At 50.0% G+C, this 21,736-nt stretch overlaps 1 protein-coding gene across 4 annotated transcripts in view; it reads left to right on the forward strand.

Annotated features, from left to right (window-relative positions):
- Window positions 1-21,736, forward strand: part of SRRM4 (serine/arginine repetitive matrix 4) — a 50,070-nt gene that overhangs the window by 11,027 nt on the left and 17,307 nt on the right. For 3 of the 4 annotated variants that reach the window (XM_037392792.1, XM_037392877.1, XM_037392955.1), the window contains exons 2-8: window positions 9,752-9,895; window positions 12,286-12,369; window positions 12,627-12,698; window positions 14,406-14,432; window positions 15,152-15,202; window positions 18,155-18,247; window positions 19,237-19,399. In XM_037392792.1, the coding sequence (XP_037248689.1) occupies window positions 9,752-9,895; window positions 12,286-12,369; window positions 12,627-12,698; window positions 14,406-14,432; window positions 15,152-15,202; window positions 18,155-18,247; window positions 19,237-19,399 (634 nt within the window). The remainder of the gene's footprint in view (window positions 1-9,751; window positions 9,896-12,285; window positions 12,370-12,626; window positions 12,699-14,405; window positions 14,433-15,151; window positions 15,203-18,154; window positions 18,248-19,236; window positions 19,400-21,736) is intronic. The other variant, XM_037393034.1, reaches the window with a different exon arrangement.

Genomic DNA, 21,736 nt, shown 5'->3' on the forward strand with positions numbered 1-21,736 from the left:
AAACCTTCTCCCTAGGGAGCAGCAAGACGACAAATATCTCCCCTTTCTTTTTTGGATGATTTAAAACAATGTTCAGAGTTGCAGGGTGGTGTGAATAGTTGGGGACAAGACCTGGCAGTGGAGAGGGAGGTTTCTTTCTGGCTTTGACCTCCAAAGAGCCCTGGGTGCTGCAGCACCGAGCACCTCAGTGCTCATCATGAGGCAGGGACAGCACAGCCATACCAACCTCTCCCTCCTTGGAGCACAGTGGGAGGAGAAAAGGCCCCGTCTTACCTCCCAGAAACTCTCCTTAACTTAAAACCCCCTCACCAGTCCTCCCTGGGCAGCTAGCAAGACCACTAAGGTTTCCCATGGGACCAGGGGTGTTATGAGGAAGGAGGATTGGAGTCAAACCAAACCCTCCCCACCCATGGAAGCTGCAATTCAGGAATTTCCCAGCTCAGCTGACATAGCAGATGCAATACAGGGAGACAAAGCGCGCTTCTCACCATAAAAAGCCCCTGGCAGCATGTAGCAGGGGGGTTAAAGCCCACTTGCCCCCTCCCTTCCTGGGCTGGGAACTTTGCAGGCTTGTGTCTCCAGCAGGAGAAATCTGTTGCTGAATTCCCTTCCACAGGAGCTAATTGCTGCCCGAGGGGACACCTGCTCCTCGTGGCGCCACGTGGCCCTGGCAGTGTGGCCCTGGGCATCACGGTGGGATGGATGTTCAGGAGACAAGTCCCAGACAGGAGGGTGTCCAGGGACCCCCACTCACCTGACCCCCCAGGCAGACTGGCTGCTGCTCACAGGTGCACGGGGGGTTGGCAGAAAATGTTATCCTCAGCTCCTCTAAGTCTGGCAGCCCCACGGGGCAGAGTGGCACCAGCTCCGCCCTGCATGGGTGATGCCCCTGGACACCCAGGTTGGGGACACCTATTGGGATGCACCCGTGGGTCTGTCCTGGTAGGGCTTGAGCATTTTTTAACGTCAGAGTCATTTCAAGCTGAGCCCTTGACATTGCTGTTCACCAGCTGCAGGCAGGCTGGCATACCTGTGTCCTGGCACACAGGGTGGCTCAGGAGGTGGTTTATTAATGGGGTGCAGTGACCTGAGTGTCCCCGTCCCCAGCCTGGATCGATAGGGCAGCAGTCTTCCCTGTGCTCTCCCTGTCACCCAGAGTTGTTCCCAGGGCAGCTCCGCAGGCGGGTGGCAGCTGTGTGGACAGGTTGGTTTTCTGGAGTTATCTGAGTATTGGGACCTCCAATGTGTTTCCTCTCTTCTTTCAGTGGCAATTAAAAAAAAAAGCCAATTAAGGGAGAGGAGGAAAAAGCTTTATGTGAGCGGCAAAGGGAGCATTGCTGCTTCAAGTGAATCCTGCCGTCTCCTTGCTGCCTCCAACATGCCTTATTACTAATTCATTTTTAAAGTGATCTCAGCGCTCCCAGGAGCTCTGGGTAACTGTGTGCTTACAATCCCCTATTTGATTAAAATTTAAAGAGCTATGTTATCGGCAAATACACTATTTCACTGCTGTTCGCCATGCCAAACAGCATGGGGGTTTGAACAAAGGAGGGAATTGGCACATCACAGAGAGCACCCGTAATGACCAAGCACTGTGGACGTGGCATCCCATGGCCCAGCCCTGCCATTGCTTGGTGGCTTCCTCATTAAAGTGAGAGCCCAGGCCCACCAGGAGGATAGTGATCTCTAAAGATCCCAGATTAACATGTGCAAGGGACTGGAATCTTGAGTGCGAGCATGAGCATGGCCCCATCCATGGCAGCCAGCACTGAAGCAAGGTGCTGCTGCAGGGGCTGGGCTTGAACCTGGGGTGATGCAGTGGCACAGGGGACACTGGCGGGGGGGTGGGGGTGGTTGGCACTCTGAAGCCTGTCAGGTATGAAGGTACTCTCCAGCCTGACCACATTGCAGATAGTGGCAAAGTATTTTTTTTCTGGGACATCCTTCAGCTTGTTTTTTTGTTAAAACCCTCCTTAAAATGTTAAGCATCATCTCCTGGTGCTCCTCTGCCTCTAGCTCCCAGCGTTGTGTTGGGAAGCCCCCACCCACAGCTGCTGGGCTCCCTCCCAGCCCATGGTCCTGGCTTGAGTTTGTCATGCGCTGCTCATGGGTGAGTGGTTAATGAGAAATTTGAGCTCAGACCCAGGCTTTTCCTAATCACAAGCTCTATGACAGCTTCTTAGGATTGCCCTCATGCCTAGTTGTCAGCTCTGCCCCCTTCACGGGGAAGCAGCTGCCCCCATGGCTGCTCCAGGCTGCCTGGGTGATGATGGCAGGGACAAAGTCTGGGAGTGCAGTTTGTGGCCAGCCAGGAGGAGAGCAGCCGTGGGGTTGTGGCAGGGTTTACCATAAGCTCTTGGCCCCAGTCCCTCCTCAGAGCAGTCCCTGCCACGTCAGGGTCACTCAAGAGTAGAGTCCCTCAAAATGTGCATCAGGGATGTGCAGGACTGCTGTGCCATGGTGCAGCGTGGCAATGTTGGCACTTCTGGCTGCATTTGCAGGCACTGGGGACAGCCAAAACTCCTCCTTTCCTATTCTCTGACTGAGGATAAAACTGGCACCTTTACGGACATGGGAACCTGCAGGGTGTTTGTCTAAGGAGGAGGATTTGAGGACAAGAAAGGCACAGGATTGTCCCCCTGAGAACAAGCCTAGCCTGGCAGCATGCAGGTGCTGACAGGCACAAAGCACCACAGGGACCTCCGAGCCGGCAGCGTGGGAGGCACAAGATGCTGTACAAACCGCTTGAGATGGGGCAGCAGTCCAGGTTTTCTTTAGAAACGGTACGACCGCATGCCATATTTCTTGGGTTTGTCTCTGCTGTCACTGGCAGGCGGTCGGCAGAGCCATCCCGGATTGCTGGCAGCGAGGGAAGGTGACGCCGAGCCCTGCAAGGTGGCCGGGTGCTCAGGAAGGAAGGGGACAGGGGTCCTGGTGGCCCTGGAGAGGAGGAGAACCAGCTGTCGGGAGCAGGGAGAGGCTGTGCTTGTACCCATGCCTGATTCTACCTAAGAAAGATGTTCCACACTTTCCCCCGTAGAGTTTTATGCTCCATCAGGGCTGTCCACCCCTCGCTGTGCAGCGGGAGCCACCGCTGCTGCCAGCTGGTGCCCGGGACAGAGCCCTCCCGTGGGCTGCGACCCCACAGTATCCCCCAAAGCATCTGGCACTGATCCTGCGCTGTCTGCTACGGGGACCTCCTCCATCAGGGAAGCTCCTCTGTTCTGGTTCAACCATGCATAGCAAATCAACTGCTGGAAAATAAAGAGCCAAGCTGCTTTTTTGGCCTGGGATGTGATAAGAGCGGTCGTTAAATATTTCTGGAGTCCAAGAAGCAAAAGGAGCCGCTGCCACATACAGGCTTGCAGCGGGACGCAGGGTTCCCGGGAGCAGGAGGGGGAGGCAAGTCACGGCTGGCAAAATCAGATGAAAAGTGCATATTACAGAATTGTATTTCTCTTCTGTGTTTAAAATGCCTCAAGAAAACCACGCACTTTTCTGCAGCTGGTGCCTCTGCTGATGCACGGAAAAAAATAGAGGGGAGAAGATTAAAATTGAACTGGCTTGGAGTCTGTGTAATCAGGGAAAATATCTCGGTGATTTGCTATTATAATTTTCAATAACAAACTGCAGGGCTCCTGCTGCACTAATAATAACAGTTTGAATCAGGTGGGGAAAGAACCTGCCATGGGGTGTTTTTGTGCATGTGTTTGTGGGAAGCACTTACAATTTTCGCCATCTCCTAATTTTGAAGAGGTATTTTTAGTGCATATTTCAAAGAGCTTTACGTAAACACATCTGCTAGAGTTTTTGCTTAGAAATGTCTTTACAACCTTTTTTTTCTGCCCCCTCCCTCTCCAGGAACAGGCAAACAGTTTGACCATTTTCTTTTTCAATCAGACGAGCAAAGCCAGAGAGCAAGAGAGAAAATAAAAGGGTCATTTTGCCAGTGCCAAAAGGCTTCTCAGCACAAAGTGGTGGATTTTTGAAACACTGCGAGCAGCTCAGCCCACCCTTGCCGGGGTCAAGAGCCCAGGGCAGAAGAACATTGTAGGTGGCCGTGGTGGCAGAGAGCTGCCCAGACGTGGGACAGCAGGGACACCAACCTGCTGCCTGCCCCCTCCTGTGCAGCCAAAACCTCCAGGTTGGGAAAGGAAAGGAAAGATGGGATATTCAACCACATGTCCGTGCACTTTCAGCATGTTACTCAGGAGAAGCGATGACACCATCCCTGGTGCAAGAGGCTGCAGAAGCCAGTTTCTCCCACTCCCCTGCAGGGCGGTGCACCTGCCACAGAGCATGTGTCCTTTCACGGGCTGATGTTCCCAGTCCCCAGGTGGGGCATCCATCAGTTTAATGCCAGTGAAACATTCACAACTAACAGGCTCATCAGAGATGCTTTAACCTCTTTTGTTTTCGTGGCTGGAGCCGCTCCTGCCTTTTCTGCCAGCAGAGATTATGGGAATGTGCAGGCAGTCAGGGCTGAAAAGGGCAAGGCAGTAAAGTTTCTGTATTGTTTTTCCCAGATACTCTGTCCTGAGCTTGGAAGTGCTGTCGGTGCAGGTCTGCCAGGCGCAGTCAGTGCTCGGGGCCTCCGAATTGCTTGTGTAGGCTGCTGGGTGTATCCAGCACCCAACCTAGCTGTGTGTGCAAAGTAAAATAAATGATAAAAAAAAAAAAGGCTTGGTTAGCATGATCCAGCCACGCTGTGCTTACGCTGCTGCTTGCAAAGCAGCTGGAAAGGGCAGAGGGGCTGTGGCAAGGCCACCAAGGGCTGGGACTGCTGGAGCCCATCCTATAGAGTCAAGGGACAAAGCTGCTGCGGGTGGGGGGATGGCCTGGTGGCAGCATCCGGCAGATGGAAGGTCACTGGGAAGGCAATTTTCCTGCCTTCCTCTCCTCTTGAGATGAGTTACTGCAAGGGAAAAATATGATTGATGAAAGCTTTGTGGCAGGAGACTGCTGGGGGGCTGGGGCAGAGAAGCTTGGCTGGGACACAGGAGCCTGAGGGCAGGGGAGGGCAGCAGCTGAGGTGCCAGCACGAAGGGATTTCAAGTGCACACCAAACCCGCACTGACTGCATGTCACTGCAGGGCCAGGGGGGACAGGTGTCGCTGGGCTCAGCTCCCAGTGAAGCGTGCATCACCAAGTGCCACATTTCATGGCCTGATGAGATGGCACTTGGCCATGGCACTGAGCATGGCAGCCCAGAATGGAGGAATAGGGATGGTTTGTGAGTTAGCTCTGCTCTCCGAGGCAGCAAATACCTTGTGCCTTTGCCCCATCTTCTGTGAAGGGTGCCAGGATCCATCCTTGGGCAGGAAGGGCAGTGCAATCCTGTGCGGGTTGATGGAGGTGGGGTGGGGTGGGGGGGAATATTCCCCCATGGATGGGCTGGTTTAAGCCCCCAGGACTCCCCCGTGGATCTCACCCATGGCTCTGGAGGCCACAGCATATCTTTAACAACTTCCACAAGGAGTCTTTGCTGAGCCCCACACATCTCCCAGGTCTTGGAAATGCTCTGTGAGACCTCTCTGGTCTTGCATTTTCCTTGGCATCTGTAGAGAAGTAGCCTTATCCTGCCACCTGCGTGCACGGCCACCTCGGGCTGTGGTATGACACCAGGTACAAAGCCTCCTGCCAAGCCTTTCCCCAGCAGTGATGTCCAGTCCCAAAGGAAGCTGTTGCAGAGCATGGGGGGTGCAGCACAATTAACTGGCCTCCTTGGTGCCACTACAAACTGGTGGTGACATGCCAGCCCCGCCCCCCCCGGGGAAGGGAGGCAGGATGGGGTGGCATCAGGCAGTGGGGCTCTGCAAGGCACTGCCAGCAGCCGGGAGCCCAGTGGGATTCAGAAACACAACTGTGCCTTTGGGAAAAGCTGATGGGAAGCAGTTCAGGCAGTTTGCAAAAATAAACAGGGACACCACCCACCTTGCAGCTGGGCTGCCATCAGCCACCCCATTCTCTTCCAAATGGCTATAGTGTTTCAGGGTGTTTTTAACCTTCCTTCAAATTAGGAATATTTGGGTTCTTTCCCACCAGTGACCTTTTCTGCCTCATTTTTATTAGGGTAGCAATAGATTATTTCCCTCTGCTGTCAGTACATTCTGTTAGGGAAGTAAAACCTGGGACAGCCAAAATGCAGAGGTGGGCTGGCTGGGTTGGGAAAAGCGGTGAAAGGCTGTGGTGACGCAAGTCGAGGTGGACTTAAACACTATGTCTGCGTGGCTGGGTTCGGATAAAATGGCCTTTATTGTTTATACAAACTATTTATATATCTTAGACAGTACAGGTGGCAGACCCTGATAGGTTTTTGTGTCCTTCTTCTTGTTTGCTATTTGCTGTTGCTGTAGGTGCCCATATGCTGCGGTTCTAAGTTCCGATTCTTCACACCCTGTTTACATACCTGACAATTTCTGGCTGTCTTAAAGGTACACAACTAAGTGTTTGAAGTCAACTAACTTGTCTGCAGACCCGCTGCAGACCCCAACAAAAGGCTTGGGCTGGTGGGAGAGGTGAAAGCCCCATGTGCCCGCTGCTTCTTTGCCAGCCACTGAAAAGATGGCAAAAATTGCCGTGAGCCAAAAACCCCTCTCCTGGACTGGAGACTGCTGCAAAGGGAATGGACAAGGCAAGCTGTCCGTGGCAGGAGGCTGCACAGGGCATGTTTTGCTCTGAGCTGGCTGCAGGCAGCCCGGCGGGTGCCCTGCTGTATGGGGTCTCTCTGTCACCAGCAGGGATGCCGCTTTTAGACAGGTCTGATGGATAGGCTGGATTTCTGCATGGGAGAAAGAAAGAAAAAAGAGAAATGAGTGCAAGCAATCAAGTCGTCTAACGGAATTGGAGAAACCTGGAGGGCAGGCAGGACGGGTGGGCAGCTGCCTTGTCCTGGCACAGCTGCCCAAGGCCAGGAGCATGTCCTTAGGGACAAACATACAACTTGTACATTGGGAAGAGAGGCTGTGGTCCTTGCTCTGATGGTGGAGCAGTGTTGCCCTCCAGCAGGGCAAACCCTGGGCACCCTTCCTGCCTCCTCTTCCTCCTGCCTGCTGTGGCACATGTCTCTGCGGGCAGCACATGCCCTGTGCTAAAGTGAGCCCCATGCTTCCAGCTGCATCATCCTGAGCATCCTCACTGCCCTCCTGGGGGCCGGCTCAAGCAAAGCACCCGCAGAGGCTTTTTCCTTTCCGCTGCAGGTGGGGACCGGCAAGGGAAGGTGTGATAATCCTCTCCTTTGAGGCCACAGTAATCGTTCGCACCAAACTGCAAGCACTTTTATATTAGTCATGAAAGACAAGAAAGACAACAACAACAACAAAAGTTTATATATATATATATATTCAATCAATGTCTATGGAGCTTACCACAAGGGGATTACCAGCCAGTTTAGAGCGTTAGTGATTCTCAGCATTCATCAGAAGAGAGCATTCAGCTGAATTGAAGCCAGCCTTTGATGGAATTGGAGAATAATTATTTCCATCAATAATTACTTCCAAGCCCAGAAGAAATGGTTCCTAGCAAGTGCGTTGCAGGACAGGAGTCCTTGGTTGCCTCAAGGCCAATATGTTTTAACCCCAGGACCTGCAAATCCCATTAATGGGAGCAGGGGCCAGGATGAAAGGGACATCACCTGCCGTGCCTGCGTCCCTTCTGCAAGGCAACAGTGTCCCAGCGTGCTGCCAGCCCGGGGAGGAACCCTCCTGCCTCCACTGCTGGAGCTGGTCCAGCCCAGACTTTGCACAGGTCATTAATTTGGGGATATATTTAATGGATCCTAATGATTGAGCCTCAGAAGACTGTTCTTAAAAGGGGTTCAGGAAAGGCCACAAGCTAATTAGCTCACACAAAGAAAGCAATTAACCATGTAGCTTCCCGGATGGTTAAAAATAACATAGACGTTGGGAAGCGACCGAGGGATTTATTACAAGCAGAGTAATAGATTTTTAAAGCCAGAGGGACCATCACCTACTGCATGTCCTGGGCCAGAAATATTTCACCCAGCTTCCTCCCACTGACGCCTGTTGCTTGTATTTGGCTAATGCGCATCCTTAAATGTTCAGGCATTACAAAATGGGCTCCAGGAAGGAATCAGTTGTTAGAGAAAGTGGGAGTTCATTGAGAGAGAGAGAGGGACGACCCCTCTTCTGCAGGTGCTTCTGTGCCAACTCCAGCCCCAAAAAGTGGTGCTCATGGCTGTAGCAGGCAGCAGGATGTTCCCTGGGGCATGCAGGACTCTGGCCATGCCTAACCAGGGCTAACCTGCTGTTTTAGCATCATATTGCTCTTTAACCACCCTCCTGGTCCCATTTAACCCCTCAGACGTGTAACATGCACCTGGCCCCAACCCCTTGCTCCTATCTCTGCAGACAATGTGTGATGGTTGCGATGATCTCTGCAGCCAAAGCACCCTCCTGGCATCCCTGAGCCACTGTGGCTGCAGGGCTGGCAGTGGGACATCCCAGCCTCCCCCTGCTCCGGTGGGGTCCACATGGCCCAGGGGTTTCAGCATGCTGCTTTCCAAAGGCAGGAGGTAGCTTGGGTGGCAGACACAGCAGTGGGACCTTGCAGGGCTGACCTGGGGATGGCTAAACCCCACAGCCCATTCCCGAGATTGGCTTCAAAATGAGAATGGGAAGAAATGGGGACACTTTCACTGTCAGCTAAGCCATCAGTACCAACCCACAGCCAGGTTGGGCTTGGACATGTTGATGCTTGCCTTATTCATTCAAATCATCCTCCGGATGACACCAAAACCACAGCATTCTCAGCACCCCTGCCGGGTACAGTTTATGGCTTTCCATTGATCTTTCTGTTCTTTGAAATAAACATCTGTAGGGCCTGGAAACCTACTTACTTTGCTCCCAGGTGTCTGAACTTAGGCTCGTTTGGGTTTGTTTTCTCCATTTGGCTTCTTTTCTCCATTTCAGCTTGCCCTGCCCAAGCCCCAGCATTTCTTAGAGACCTCTCGCTCCAGGCTTTCCCTGCCCTCGCTGTGCTCCTCGCCAACTTTCACAATCTCCTTAGAGGTCCTGCAGGCACTTATCTAGCCCAGGTAGTTCCCCTTAGCTTTGCTACACCATCCCAGGTTCTCCAGTTTGGGCTTTCAGCAGGACCAGGTGTGTTTACTAGCCCAGCACCCTATTTGTAGGAGCAGGGAGAAGGACTGTTCTTTGGCTGCCATAAGTTTGTTTCCATCTGAGTACTGGCAAGGGGGAGAGGATGAGTGACAAGGTATTAGCAATGCAATAGCAGGTTTCAAGAATGGCATTTGAAATGCAAAAGCTTTTTTTTCTACCCGAGTGCAAGACCAGTGCTGTGTCTGTAAAGCTGGTGAGCTAAAACCCACAATACAGAGGAAGATGTCTACAGGTACTGGGCTTGATTAGCTACAGCAGTCCCTTGCTGTCACATTGGAGCCAGACCCTGTGCTGTCCCTGCGGTATGGGGCTGTCCAGCTGCTCCCCGGCCGCATGATGCTTGCGGCATCTCTCCCTGAAAGCTGAGCACAGCACACCCATGCTGAGGCACAGCTTGGCTTGGAAATGGGATTTTTTCAGAACCCTGTAAAAGCAATTTGCACTGTGGGCTCAGGAGGCCTGAGAGCAACCTGCAGCTCTCCTTCACAGCAGCACATGTCCTACCTGGGAAAAGGAAAGGGGATTCCCCAGTACATGGAAACCTTCAGCCAACAAGCCCAGCTAAACGGACAGTTCTTTATTGTTCTCTTTGTCTCCTCTTCCTTCCTCAGCGGGACGCTCAGCTGCCTGCCGTACCCTGCAGAGGACAGATGTGCTGAAAAGCTGAGTGGCCGTGCAGTCAAGGAGGCCTCCACCACCAACGGCTGTGCGAAAGGGAAGGAGAGGCGAGACCATGCTCACTGCAGGTCGCGCAGGTAGGAGCCAGGGCTGTGAGTGCGGTCACCCTGGAGCAGAGGGATGGCAGGGGAGGCATCTGTGACTGTTTACTCAGCCCCTCCAGGGATCTGTGAGACCTGGGGCTGGCTTAAATGACTTTGTGAGGGTACAGCAAATGTATGAAATTGTATGAAACCCCCATGCATGTTTGCAGGGAGAAACCTGCAAACTTGCAGTTTGCTTCCACTCCATGTCTTGCTCTTACAGTCTCCTTGCGAGTAGCCCTGGCTGGAAGACAGGTGAGCTGGCAGCATCCCTGTGGGCTACTAGGTCTGTGGGGTACCTCTGGCTGGGCATCACCCTCAGCAATTCCCTTCTCCCTGTGCCTAGATCAAATCAGCAGCATCAGCTTCATTAGGATACAGCTTTGTTATCGGTTTGTCATTAGCCCCTGACAACTTGAGAGGTGAAAAATGAATGAGTGTTGTAAATGAAGCAGCTAGGGTCTCTGATCCCTGCCTGCTAAACTGCCTCTGGGATTAAAGTCTCTCTCTTTGGTTAAAGATGCTGGAAATAGCAAGAAAGTGTGTTTCATATCTTCAGATTTCAGGCTAACCAGAACAATAATCTAAAGCGTATTTTTAATTAGACTTTGATTACAATCGTGGAGAAACAATTAAAGTGAGATCAGTGCAGGGAGAAAGTTTACACATCAAAGACAAAAGGCTTTCTCTTGGGAGAGGGAGAAGGGCTCTAGAGAAACTGCCTGTGGCCACATGGTCCAAAGTTTCTCCCTTGGCCGCAGCAGTGCCTGGCCATAGCTCTGGGCCAGGCAGGGCTGAGGGACACCCAGACCCATTTGCTGGGGAGCCCAGATCTGTGCCAGGGGAAAGCAAATGGGAGTTGGGGTTCAGCATCTTGATAACTGAGGGGCTAAGACCAGTGTTCAGGTCCCTGGTCTAGCACAGATCCTCTAGGGTGCCTTTGGGCAGATGTCTGAGCTTGGTGATAAGGAGTCATCTTGGAAAACACGTTTCTTCTACCTTAATGCAGACAAAAGATGCATTAAGCCCCAGGTGTGCCATACCCCCTAGTAGTGCTCCTGCTGGTTGGTGAAACCCTTGGGAAAAGAAAAAGAGTGAGAAGGAGTATTTGGGTGCTCTTCAGGGCTGCAGAATGGTTGCACCTTGGATTTACTGCACCAGAAGCACTCGGCTATTCACAGTTCACAACCAAAGCATTAGCATACAAGTGCTTCACTTAGCAGAGCAATTAAAAAAAAAAAAAGTGCATTAAAAGCATTAAGCAAATGGCTTTTTATGATAGTGTAATTTTGGTAGTAATTCAAGCCCTGGGTGAGCGAGTATTGAGGGTCAGTGGAGCTTGAGAATCCCCCTGAAAGTGACGTTTGCTCTGCATTAGGACTTTTACTAATGATGTTTGTTCTTTCTGCAGAAAACTGCTCAATTTTTGACCTGTTTCTGCAGCGAAGATCCCACAGTGTTTTCCAAACACGAGGCTGCCCTCACACACTCCCTGCTAGCAGGGCATGGCGTGAGGGGACAGAAGCACCAGCCCAGCGTCCTCGTTCCCAACAGCCGTCTGGCAGCAGCCCTGGGGAGCTGGCTGTGCTCCCCACAAACCTAGGTCCCGGGGCCATTTGGGGATCCACAGACAGATCTGGGGATCCACCCAGGGATCCACAGGCTGTCGCCAGCTGTGCCTGGCCTTACGAGCGTTCGCGTTGGTTAATGAGTAGCCACAGAGTATCTGTCATATTTTCAGCCCAGTGCTCGGGATTAATTTAACCATGGTATTTGCTTTTCATTGAAACATAATGTGATTCAGCATCATATGTTTAAAAAAGAAATTAATTTGCAGGAGGTTTTTATTTTTTCAAGGTTTAACAACTGTGTAAGAGATGCATATCTCATTAAATTACCATAGCATCTCAATATATATATATATTTCTAATCAATTACTATTTAACATATGTCAAGCCTTTTATTATAGTTAGATGCATCTGGTTGCAATAATTATTGTATGCAAATTAAATGCCAATTAATTATTTAAAGCATATTTACAAAGAGCAACAAAACCTATAAATCTGTTACGGAGTCGTTAACCTCAGCAAACACGTTTTAAATAATCAGCCGGCGTACAGTAGCTGTCTCATTATATCTCCATTAAACCCGTGGAGGAGACACTTCGTTTAAACTGTGACCAAATTATTCGTTAGAGGGTAATTAGGCACTCGCCTGTGCCCTGGGTCCATGGTGAAAGCTGATCTCTGTGGCCTGGACTTCCCTGAGGTGGGGACAGCATAGAGCTTATGTGAGTCCCACGTGAGCTGATTCAGGGAGTTTTGTTATTTTTAAAAAAATTATTTTTTATTTTTATTATTTTAAAATTTTATCTCCCCCTCCAGCCCCTCATGCGATGGGGAGCGTGCACCACCGCCAGCCCGGGGGAAGAAGAAGAAGAAGAAATCCAGCCGCAAGAAGCGAAGGAGGTGAGGGCAGCCATGGCGGCGTGTGGGGTGGGAGGCAGCACGAAGCCCTCAGCCGTGAGGGAGGCGGGAAATGGAGGGCGGACACCCCGCAGGGAGGTGTGAGGGGCTGGCATCCCACAGGCCCTGCAGCCATTTTGTCACCCTCCCTCAGGGGGCAGCAGGGGCCGCGCCCGCACCATGGCCCCTCTCCGGGGGCGTGCGGGCAGGGGGAGGCTGAGGGCAGCCCCGCGGTCCCTAACGGCCCTCCGCCTCCTCAGGTCTCCCTCATACAGCCCCTCGCCTGTGAAGAAGAAGAAGAAGAAAAGCTCCAAGAAGCGAAAAAGAAACAGGTATTTTTTTTTTTTCCTTGAAAATGTGATTTCCCGCTGGCAGCGGTCGAGAAGGCGGGTTGCACGAGGGGTGGGAGGTATTGCTGCCGTCCGGCCCAGCACCAGGGGGCAGAGAGAGGCCTCAAACTGCTGATCCTTAATCATGGCCACCCAGGGCAGGGCCCCACTGGGAGGTGAAAGCCAGGCAGCCAAGGAGGAACGGAGCCGGGGTCCCTCCGTGTGAGGAGAGCACAAAATGGGGTGCGCCCCCAGCGCTACCCGATAAATACGAGCTGTCAGCATGTGGGGGGAGAGAGGCAGGCGAGCCAAATCAGCGTAAGATCTGCAGGGCCTCGGCCTGCTGTCCTTGCTGCCCTGGTTCATGTGGCTCCCAGGCTCTGGGACACCAGTGGGATCAGCACTCGGGGCTTGTGCCAGGCCCTTCTCCCCCGTCCCACAGAAAGCGTCAACATTTGGACCAGAAAAAGGCTCAGACCAGCTCCCCACATCCACACCTCAGTCCTCGCTCCCTGCCCCATGTGACAACCTCCACCTTCCCCTTCTGAAGCCCATTTTTAAAGAGCACAATTAAATTTTAAGGCTGCAAATATGCCATTGTTTTCTCTCAACCGTTAAACCAATATTTGAAGAGAACAGTGGATGCTATCTCCCTTGGAAAGTTCATGTATTTATAATCTATTGAACCAAAGAGAGAAGCTACCAAAAATGGGTTGCAGAGAGGAAAGTTGAGCTTGAATCTTAAAGAAAAGGAAGGAGGAGAGAGAAGGATAGAGGAACTCCTTTAAAATACTTCTTCCCATGGAGGGATTCTCATGCTTTTCTATGGATACCATCTCCTGATGGAAGTCCTGGGTCAGATGTTCTTTGGCTTTGGAACCTCAGTACCCATTTATGTCCCTGCAAGCCAAGCATAGGCTGCAGCTGATCCCGAAAAGTAACATGATAAACCATTAAGCATTAGTGACCAATGGAGGCTGTTTCCAGACACCTGATGGCACTTCAGCTACAGATCCCAACTGACCTTGCCACAGGCCATTTCATGGCCCTTTTGGGCAGGACTTGAGGCCATGTCTTCTGCAGGATGTTGTGCTCCAAGCTAAGATGAAATACAGCAGGCTGTGCAGTGTACTGGGGCCAGGCCTTGCTGCATAGAAGTGTCGTCGTCGTCGTCCCCCCCCCCCCCATGCTCCCAGGGTTTTCTATGAGGGCCACCAGCACGGTGGCTCTGGTGTCATCCCAGGAATTCTCCAGGAGGCAAGACAGAGGCATGGTGCTGGTTTGGCTGGGAGGCTGCTCTGGAGTTATACAGAAAGGATTTTTCCTTTGCTACTTGGTCATACAGAAAACCGGGGAATAGCGTGGGGACGCAGAGGTGAGTCTAAGTACAGTACAAGACTATGGAGGCTGTAGCAGAGAAAAGGGACCCACCAGGGACAGGGGGCATATCTGATCTCTATAGAGATCTCAGTTATCCTGAGGATCATATTCAAAATTATTTACAGAGTGTGCTAGTCACTTCTACCACACCAGTTTTTCAGGTACACTCTTGCCAGCTGGCTAAAGGAGAGGCAGGGCCATTCTGCCCAACTGGTATGTGAGGTCTTCTCACAGTGCTCAGTCTAATGTTGGGCCTAAGCACACTGTCTCTGATTAAAATTTCCAATTTTGTGAGACCCTGAATTCAATCTACATATTTGTGTCTTACAGGTTATCCTCAAAGAAGAGAAGACACAGGTAAGGGTTGAGCAAGCGTGGGTGGTCCCTTAGAAATAGGAGTTTAATGGTCTCTTCAAGATCTCAGAAGGCTGATGTTCACTGAGTGGGGGCAGAAGACACTTTTTTTTTTCTGTGTCTCCTTGTACAATCCCCTTCGCTGCCCCCATTCCATGCGGTTCTGGGGCTACCCTCTCCCTATTCAGACTGATGTGTTCCTCAGACCCCACAGGAATCAGGTCTCCAGCCCAACCTGTGCGATCAGGCACATAACTGGAAAAGACCTTGTGGTATAACCTAGTCCCTGGCAACCTCATCCATGTTGTATCCATCCTGCATCTTGTGTCTTCATTTCTCTTATGATTTAATTTGCAAACAGTACAGCATCCCCCAGCAGTGCCCATTTTTGAAACATTCAGAGTCAATGGCTTTCCAGGTGTGTACTGGAAGAACTCTCCTGATTCCAGTACGTGCATGTACAGTATCAAGAAGTATTAATTTTCTCTGTGAGAAAATGCAAAGTCACCAGGATGACTGATCCCTTTGAGGATCCTTTTTGGCTGAGCCCATGAGCCACATTTATCAGCAGGCACTCAGACCCCCTGTGCTGCGGCAGAATCATTAATCCCTTTCATTTTTATTGCACGATCTTGGGCAATCTAGTTGTAACATTGACATGTGATTGTGCAGCTTTTTATCAGAACAGAAATCTCCGAATTAATTAGCCATTTCTTATTTAGTTCTTCAAGCCCCAAAAGTAAGAGAAAGGAAGAAAGAAAACACAAAAAACAGTAAGTAGTGATTCATTGAGTTCCCTGCCCTGCCTGTGCAGAGCTGTGGGGCTAGGAAGTGCTTGATATGGTGGGTTCCCTGGAGCTAACACCGGCTGCACGGCCCTAAGCAATTCTCAGGCTTATTTCACAGCTAAAATGAGCAATTCTGGTTTTGCTGGAATGGAAGAGGGTTTGTAGAGGCTGGGGATCTTTCCCCTCCCTCTCTTTTGTGTCACCTCATTCAGTATTCTGACACAAGACAGTCTCGTTCATCCGGTCCTGGGCAGAGACTCCAGCTTTTCGGATGAGGGAAGCATGAGAGGATGAACTCAGATCTGCAGAGAGCAGCGCCCCACAGCCTCCACTGCCCAAAGGGCAGGCTGGCACGCTTACTGAGAAGGGCCTTAGCTCCTCTGTGTTTGCTGCTCTTGGAGGTTACAGTAGGGGCTACTTTGATATACATCCAGCATGCAGAGGGCAGTGGGGACTAAGAAAGAGAAGGGATTGTCTGGAGGTAATGGAGGCTGTAAAAATCTGGTGTTGAGGTTCCCATCTTTCCTGGAGTGTTAGCAGAGCACAATCCTTGTCCTGTGGGGCAGGCAGTCAAGGGGTATGGTATAAAATGTGGTTCCTGGGGGCTGGAAGGCAGACTTCTCTGGTTTTCCCTTCCTTCTCTGCCTTCTCCTGGCAATTGCAACTTGTGGCTTCTCACCTGCTTTCAGAGCAAGGAAACAGTTCTGGGGCTGAACCCTGGGCACCAACCCCCTGGTTGGCTTTGCTGGGACTTGGGATACCCTACTGGAGACAGAAACTGAGCTAGCAGAGAGAAATCTGGTGGTGTGTTTGGTGTTAATAGGACCCGGCCTTTAATTCTTCCCAACGCAACCTTTAGCTCTTAGGCAGAAAGGAGGCAGAGGAACAGTAGCCCCTGACACTGCCAGTGTCACCCCAGTACGTACTGGGACTGAAGAGACTGGGAATCCACGAGGCACAGAGCATGTTGTGGTGCCTGCACAGGCCATCTCTATTGCACGCAGAAAGCCCATCTCCTTTTCTGAATGGTTTTTGCATGTTCAGTAGCACAGCCACTTTTTTTTTTTTTTCTCCTCCCCTCAAACTGTGCTGCTACACACCTAGAAATCTCAGTGGTAAAACTGGGGCTTCCTAGGTTGTCAGTAAAAGCAGGCATCTCCCCACCCCAACACAGCATTGGCCAGTAGCCTAACAGTGTGGTTAAAACAAAGATCAGATGCCCTTCTGGCCTGCACTGACCTAGGGGAATGAGAGCTGCTAGAATTGCTCTCCAGGGATAAACCAGGCAAGGTGCTTTAGCCCTCATCTTTCAGCTCACAAATCAGAGCTGAACCACTCCCGGTTTCTGCAAACCTTATTGCTCCTGGGCATGGATCAGATAGATCCCATGAGCCATCTCAGATCAGGATTTTTGTATAATGATGCTGCTTTGGCTTATCTTTGGGTAGAGCAACTGGTTATCTAAATCTCACAGGACCGTTTTTTCCTCCTGCAGAAAGGGAAACTCAGACTGGAGGGACTGATGCAGAGGGTGAAAAGCAAACATGGGGGTTTTCACACAAATCCACCGTGTGAGGGAGAAATGTTCAGTGTTGCTGATTTCAGCTGTATGGAAATAGGGAAGGAGTATCCTAAAATGTGAAATTTTTAAAAATATAATCATTGGGTGTGAAAAGCATCAGAGAAAACAGCCAGGCAGAGTTTAGGCAATTACCCTGGAGGTTGCCCTTTTGTCTTCAAGGAAATGCTGTTCTCAAGCTATTGATTTGCTGAGGTTTTTATAGCAGCAAATTGCTAAATGCTGTCCAAGCAGGTTGTATTAGTGCTGTCAGTGACTGGTACAGCGTGGCCATGAAACCAGCCTGTTCCCACCAGCTAACCCATCATTAGCTTTGACTGCTGGCACAGCGATGCCAGCCTGAGTGGAGAGTTACCCAACCAGATCCAAAATGACTGTTGTGGTGGGCAACAATGAGAGGGAATGGGCACAGAAGGTGACAGGTAGCTTGCCACCCACAGCACCCTGCTCTCTGCATGCAGGACTTCAGCTGTTGGTGCGGGTAACAACAGCCCTTAAGTAACAGGGCCAGATAATTCATCAGTAACATCCTGAATGGAGCAAAGGGAAGCACAGCGGGGCACTTAACCTGGGTCGCTGTGCACGGTTTGCTGGTAACTGTCCCATGGCCCTGCCAGAAAAGGAAGCAGCAGTGACTGGACATCTATAAGAAGACAGGTAAAATGGTCCTGCCCCTCAAGCAGGAGCTGTGCATAGGGCAGGCTGGGTTAGGGAAGGTGTACTTTGTTTGTATAGCAACCTTAAGAACTGCCCACAGAACTGGCTAGACCCTCCTGCCTAGAGAGGGTGAGGCAAGCTGGCTGTTCCTGAGTGTGCTGAAGTATTTGGAGCCTGTCCTTTAACAAGGAGCCTGTGCTACTGAGAGAGTTGGAGCTTTGTGATGGGTTGCCCGGATGGATGGTGCCCCCCCAGCAGGGTTCTGAAGTGGGAAGGTCCCAGGCTGTTTCTTGGTTGTCTTAGGGTAGCCTGCAGGATGAAGGGCAAGCAGATGAACGGACAAGCATGTAGCACTCTAAAGTCTTTAAATCAGGAAGGACTGGTGCTGCCTGCTGTACTCCTGCCTGCTAGTCCGTAGATCTTCCCCAAGCAGGCTACAGAGCCAACCTAATAGCTTGTAGTTAAAATGCTGGCATAGATCTCTGTAAGATGGCTTTCCTTAATGTTGGTGTAGCTATGAAGGGATGGAGAATTTCTCATGCCTTGGTGTCCTGCACAATGTTTCAAACACCAATCTCTTTGGTTTAAAATGCAGATCTCCTTTCTGATTTGAATGTTAGTGACTTCAGCCTCCAGCTGCTGGTTCTTGCATGCCCCCAGCCTGCTAGCCTAACGGTGGTTTTCCTCTCTGCTTCTTAAAGCTCACGTGGGCGTGCCCGGAAATCTCATCGCCGTCGCCACTGCCACTCTCGCTCAGAGAGCTCAGACTCCCACTCCCCCAGCTGCCGAAGCAGGTAACATCACTGCTCCCTGAGCTGAGTGTCCTGCAACACTTCCAAGGACATGATTGCAATAGTTTCTGTGACCCACAAACTCGCTGTGTGGAGCCACGTCCCATTCTGGTAGCGGCTTTGTCATGTACTGGGGGTTGAGCTGCTTGTGGTCTCGGCCGTAGAAGGTTTTGCCTCAAGGAGCAGTGGCTGCAGCTTTTTGGTCTGGCAGTCACTTCTAATCCCCATGGCTGATGATCAGCCCATGACAGCTGATTCCAGCCTAGTCTCCCTTCCCCAGCCCAAGGGCTCTGTACTGCAGATGTCCCAGGAAGCCCTTAAACATGGTCTTAGCAATGGAAATATATTTGCCCATGGCAATCTATAGCCACTGCCTTTGACCTGATTAAAATTTCTGTCCTGTGGATGACAGATGCATCCTGGGGCCAGCTAAGTGGATGCTGGTGCTAGAGCCAGCATCGCTGCAATAGCAAGTTGCATAGTTTATACACATCATGAGTTAATGTTTCACGTTTTCTGAAAGCACTTGGACAAACCACCCCCACTTTCCCACTTCGCTCCTCCTAACTACCGGGCATTTTCTTGTGAGAAGCTGATGATCAGTGGAGGGAGGAATGCAATCAGTAATTGGAGGGGTGGGTGTTCATGCAAGAGTCTGTCTTCTCTTGGAGGTGTATTTCCATAGGGATATTCAAGGCTGCGTGGAAGTATGGCTTGCCTTGAGCCACCATAAAATCATGAATTTGAGCTGAAATTTGAGATTAAGGGCCAAAGCCTGGCTGCAATATATATATATATATATGTATTTTTTAGAAGTAGAAAAGCAAAACACGCCTTTTCTCTCCACCATGACCCTATAGAGCAGTCATGTAGAAGACCTTCTCCCACACACAATGGCCTAACACAGAGTTGCCAAGGGTTTGGATGGAGCTGGTAATGGGCACTACTGCAATACTGAGGAATAATGGTTTGGCTGTTCTTGTCTTCTGGAGGCACAGAGCCAGGTCTCGGGAGGAAGGGCATAAAGCACAGCGAAGACACTCCCGGTACCGTTCAAAGATCGTGGCAAAGCGAAGCTCCTCTTCAGAGGTTCAGGCCAGCCAAAAAGCCAGCCAAACCCTTCCGCTCTACAGCTTCCTGTCTCCTAAGGAAGTAGTAAGTATTACACATTGTGCTTCTTTGCTTGAACTAGCCACGGGAATCTGGGCAAGAAATCTGACATGAAATTTTTATAACTCAATTATAGCAATGTTAGACAAAGTTGGTTAAAACTGTATTATTTATTAATGATGCTGTTCTCCAGTGTATTTAAAGTCATTCCTTCCCTCAGCACTTTCACAGCAAGGGTGGGGCTGCAGAGGGGAAAAATTTGCAAAGGCTGTAGCCTATGAATAATGAATAGAGGACATTTAACAACAACAACAAAAAAAAGTGGCCTCCAGCAACGGTATTTTACAAGGAATTTTTCGTTATTCAGTCTTTGCTCAGCTGGATGTGAACTTAATTCACTGGTCTTCATGTCCAAAAGTTCAGTCCTTCGGGGGAAGAAAGGGAAACAAACATATATAAAATAAACATTTACACTTAATGAGTTGGTGATTATTGGCAGGGATGTTTTCTGACTGATTATCAGGATCCTTCTAGGATCACTGTTGCTCTGAACTGACAGGCCTAGGGGTCAAATTCGGAATTTATGAGCAGCTCGCATTGATGCTAATGGGAACTGCATGGGCAGCTGAGGGTAAAATCAGGCTCAGTGCCTTGGGATGTTTTTTCATATATACGGAAACAGATGATATAATACATGCCTTAGAATTGAGGGAGCAAGAGATGGAGAGAAATATTAGATACAGATTGATATGAAGTCTTCCTTTTCCATGGCACGTTTCCCCTTTGTTCCCAGTAGCTGCAAAGCAGAGGTGTGATGCTCTTTGATCGTGGTGTTAGTATCCGATAGGCATTCTGGAGAGATAAATCGCTACATAGGACTCAAGGTAGTGCAGAATCTGGTAGTCATGCATGTGGATGTGTAACATTAGAGGTGTCTTGAGTGCAGAGTCCTCCAAGCCCCAGAGTGGTATATAATGGGGAAATGATTTTTCTCCTTTAGGCCCAGTCATGAATTGGAAATAGCTCAGCCATACACAGTAGCTACATCAGATATGAGAGAGATAGTGCCAGCAAGAGGAGAGATTTTATCCACTCACACGCGTAGACAGGATTCTGATCAAAATACACAGAGATTATACGTGAGTACAGACAGGCACAAGCTGTCTCTCGGCATTATAGATATGCATATTTGCTCTTGCTATATACATCTACTGAGTGTGTAGTGCACATGTGAGTCATTGCTTATAAAACCATATAAGGTAGAATGAATAGCTGAAGCTGCACACCACACTCAGATGTGTGTGTGTGCATGTGCGCATGCAAAGAGAGAATAACAAGGTATGAAGCTTTTATGGCTGTGAGCCTGGGGTGTTGCCCTCTGTCATCTTGGGAAGATAGGAATGAGTTAAGAGCTCCTCCCAGAAAACAACTAGCCAAAGACTGCATTATGTCACTGGGGTCTTTTTTGGTTCAAGCTGCATATTTCACATAAATGTTTTCAAGTCTGAGCCTGGTTTTTAATTAGTACTAGGCTTCCTCTCTCTGAAGCCAGGCTCCCTGAGTCCTGTGAGGCCGACTGCCAGCTGTTCTGTTCCCTGAGCAAGAGTAAACTCTAATTTAAAACTGTAAAAGCTTTAAAGTGAGCTAAACTCGAGCATGCTGCACTCCGCTTCCTACTTGTTTCACTCAGGGTAAATGAGCACACAAGCTGCAGGGCAGGGAAAATCAGAGCTTTGTAGTTACAGATGCAGGGGGTGAATGCAAAGTACAAGTCACAGGCCCCTGATGCATCCTTTCTAGTAAGGGTTAATAACAGAGGCAAATATTTCAATGACTAAAAGGCATCGGTACCTTTACTATGTTAACCCACTAATGTCCTTTTGTTCCCCAAAATAAGTTATGTGCTCTTGGGACATCATTCAAGGGTACATTTAAGCACTTGTATAAATTGAAGCCTCTGGTTAAGTGCTGCCCCTGAAATTTTTCTGAGTAAGGTCATTAAATATCATGTACTCAAAACTGGCAAGGGAAAAAATAGAACGGGAACTTTTAGTCTCATTTATTAATGACTATCAACAACTCTTTGATGCCTCTCCTTTTTGCGAGTTAAATGGTTGCTCTATAAATAAGCTTAGTTCTGTCAGACTCAACTTTTAGAGCAGCCTGGATGTGCTATAAAGTGAAAATGTGCTTTTGCAGAAAATGTTGGTCACAAATCAAAAATAAATTACTGGGAAAGATTTTGTGGAAAATTCCAGAATTGGGATTAAAAAATGCCATGTTTGTCCTCTGTGGGAGTTGGCCTGTCACAGTCCCTACCCTTCCCTCTGGCCTGGGCTTCCAAGCCAAACCATCCTTACCTAGGGAGATCAATCCATTGTC

This window comes from Falco rusticolus, chromosome 1 (genome assembly GCF_015220075.1).
Source record: "Falco rusticolus isolate bFalRus1 chromosome 1, bFalRus1.pri, whole genome shotgun sequence".
NCBI classification, from domain to species: domain Eukaryota; kingdom Metazoa; phylum Chordata; class Aves; order Falconiformes; family Falconidae; genus Falco; species Falco rusticolus.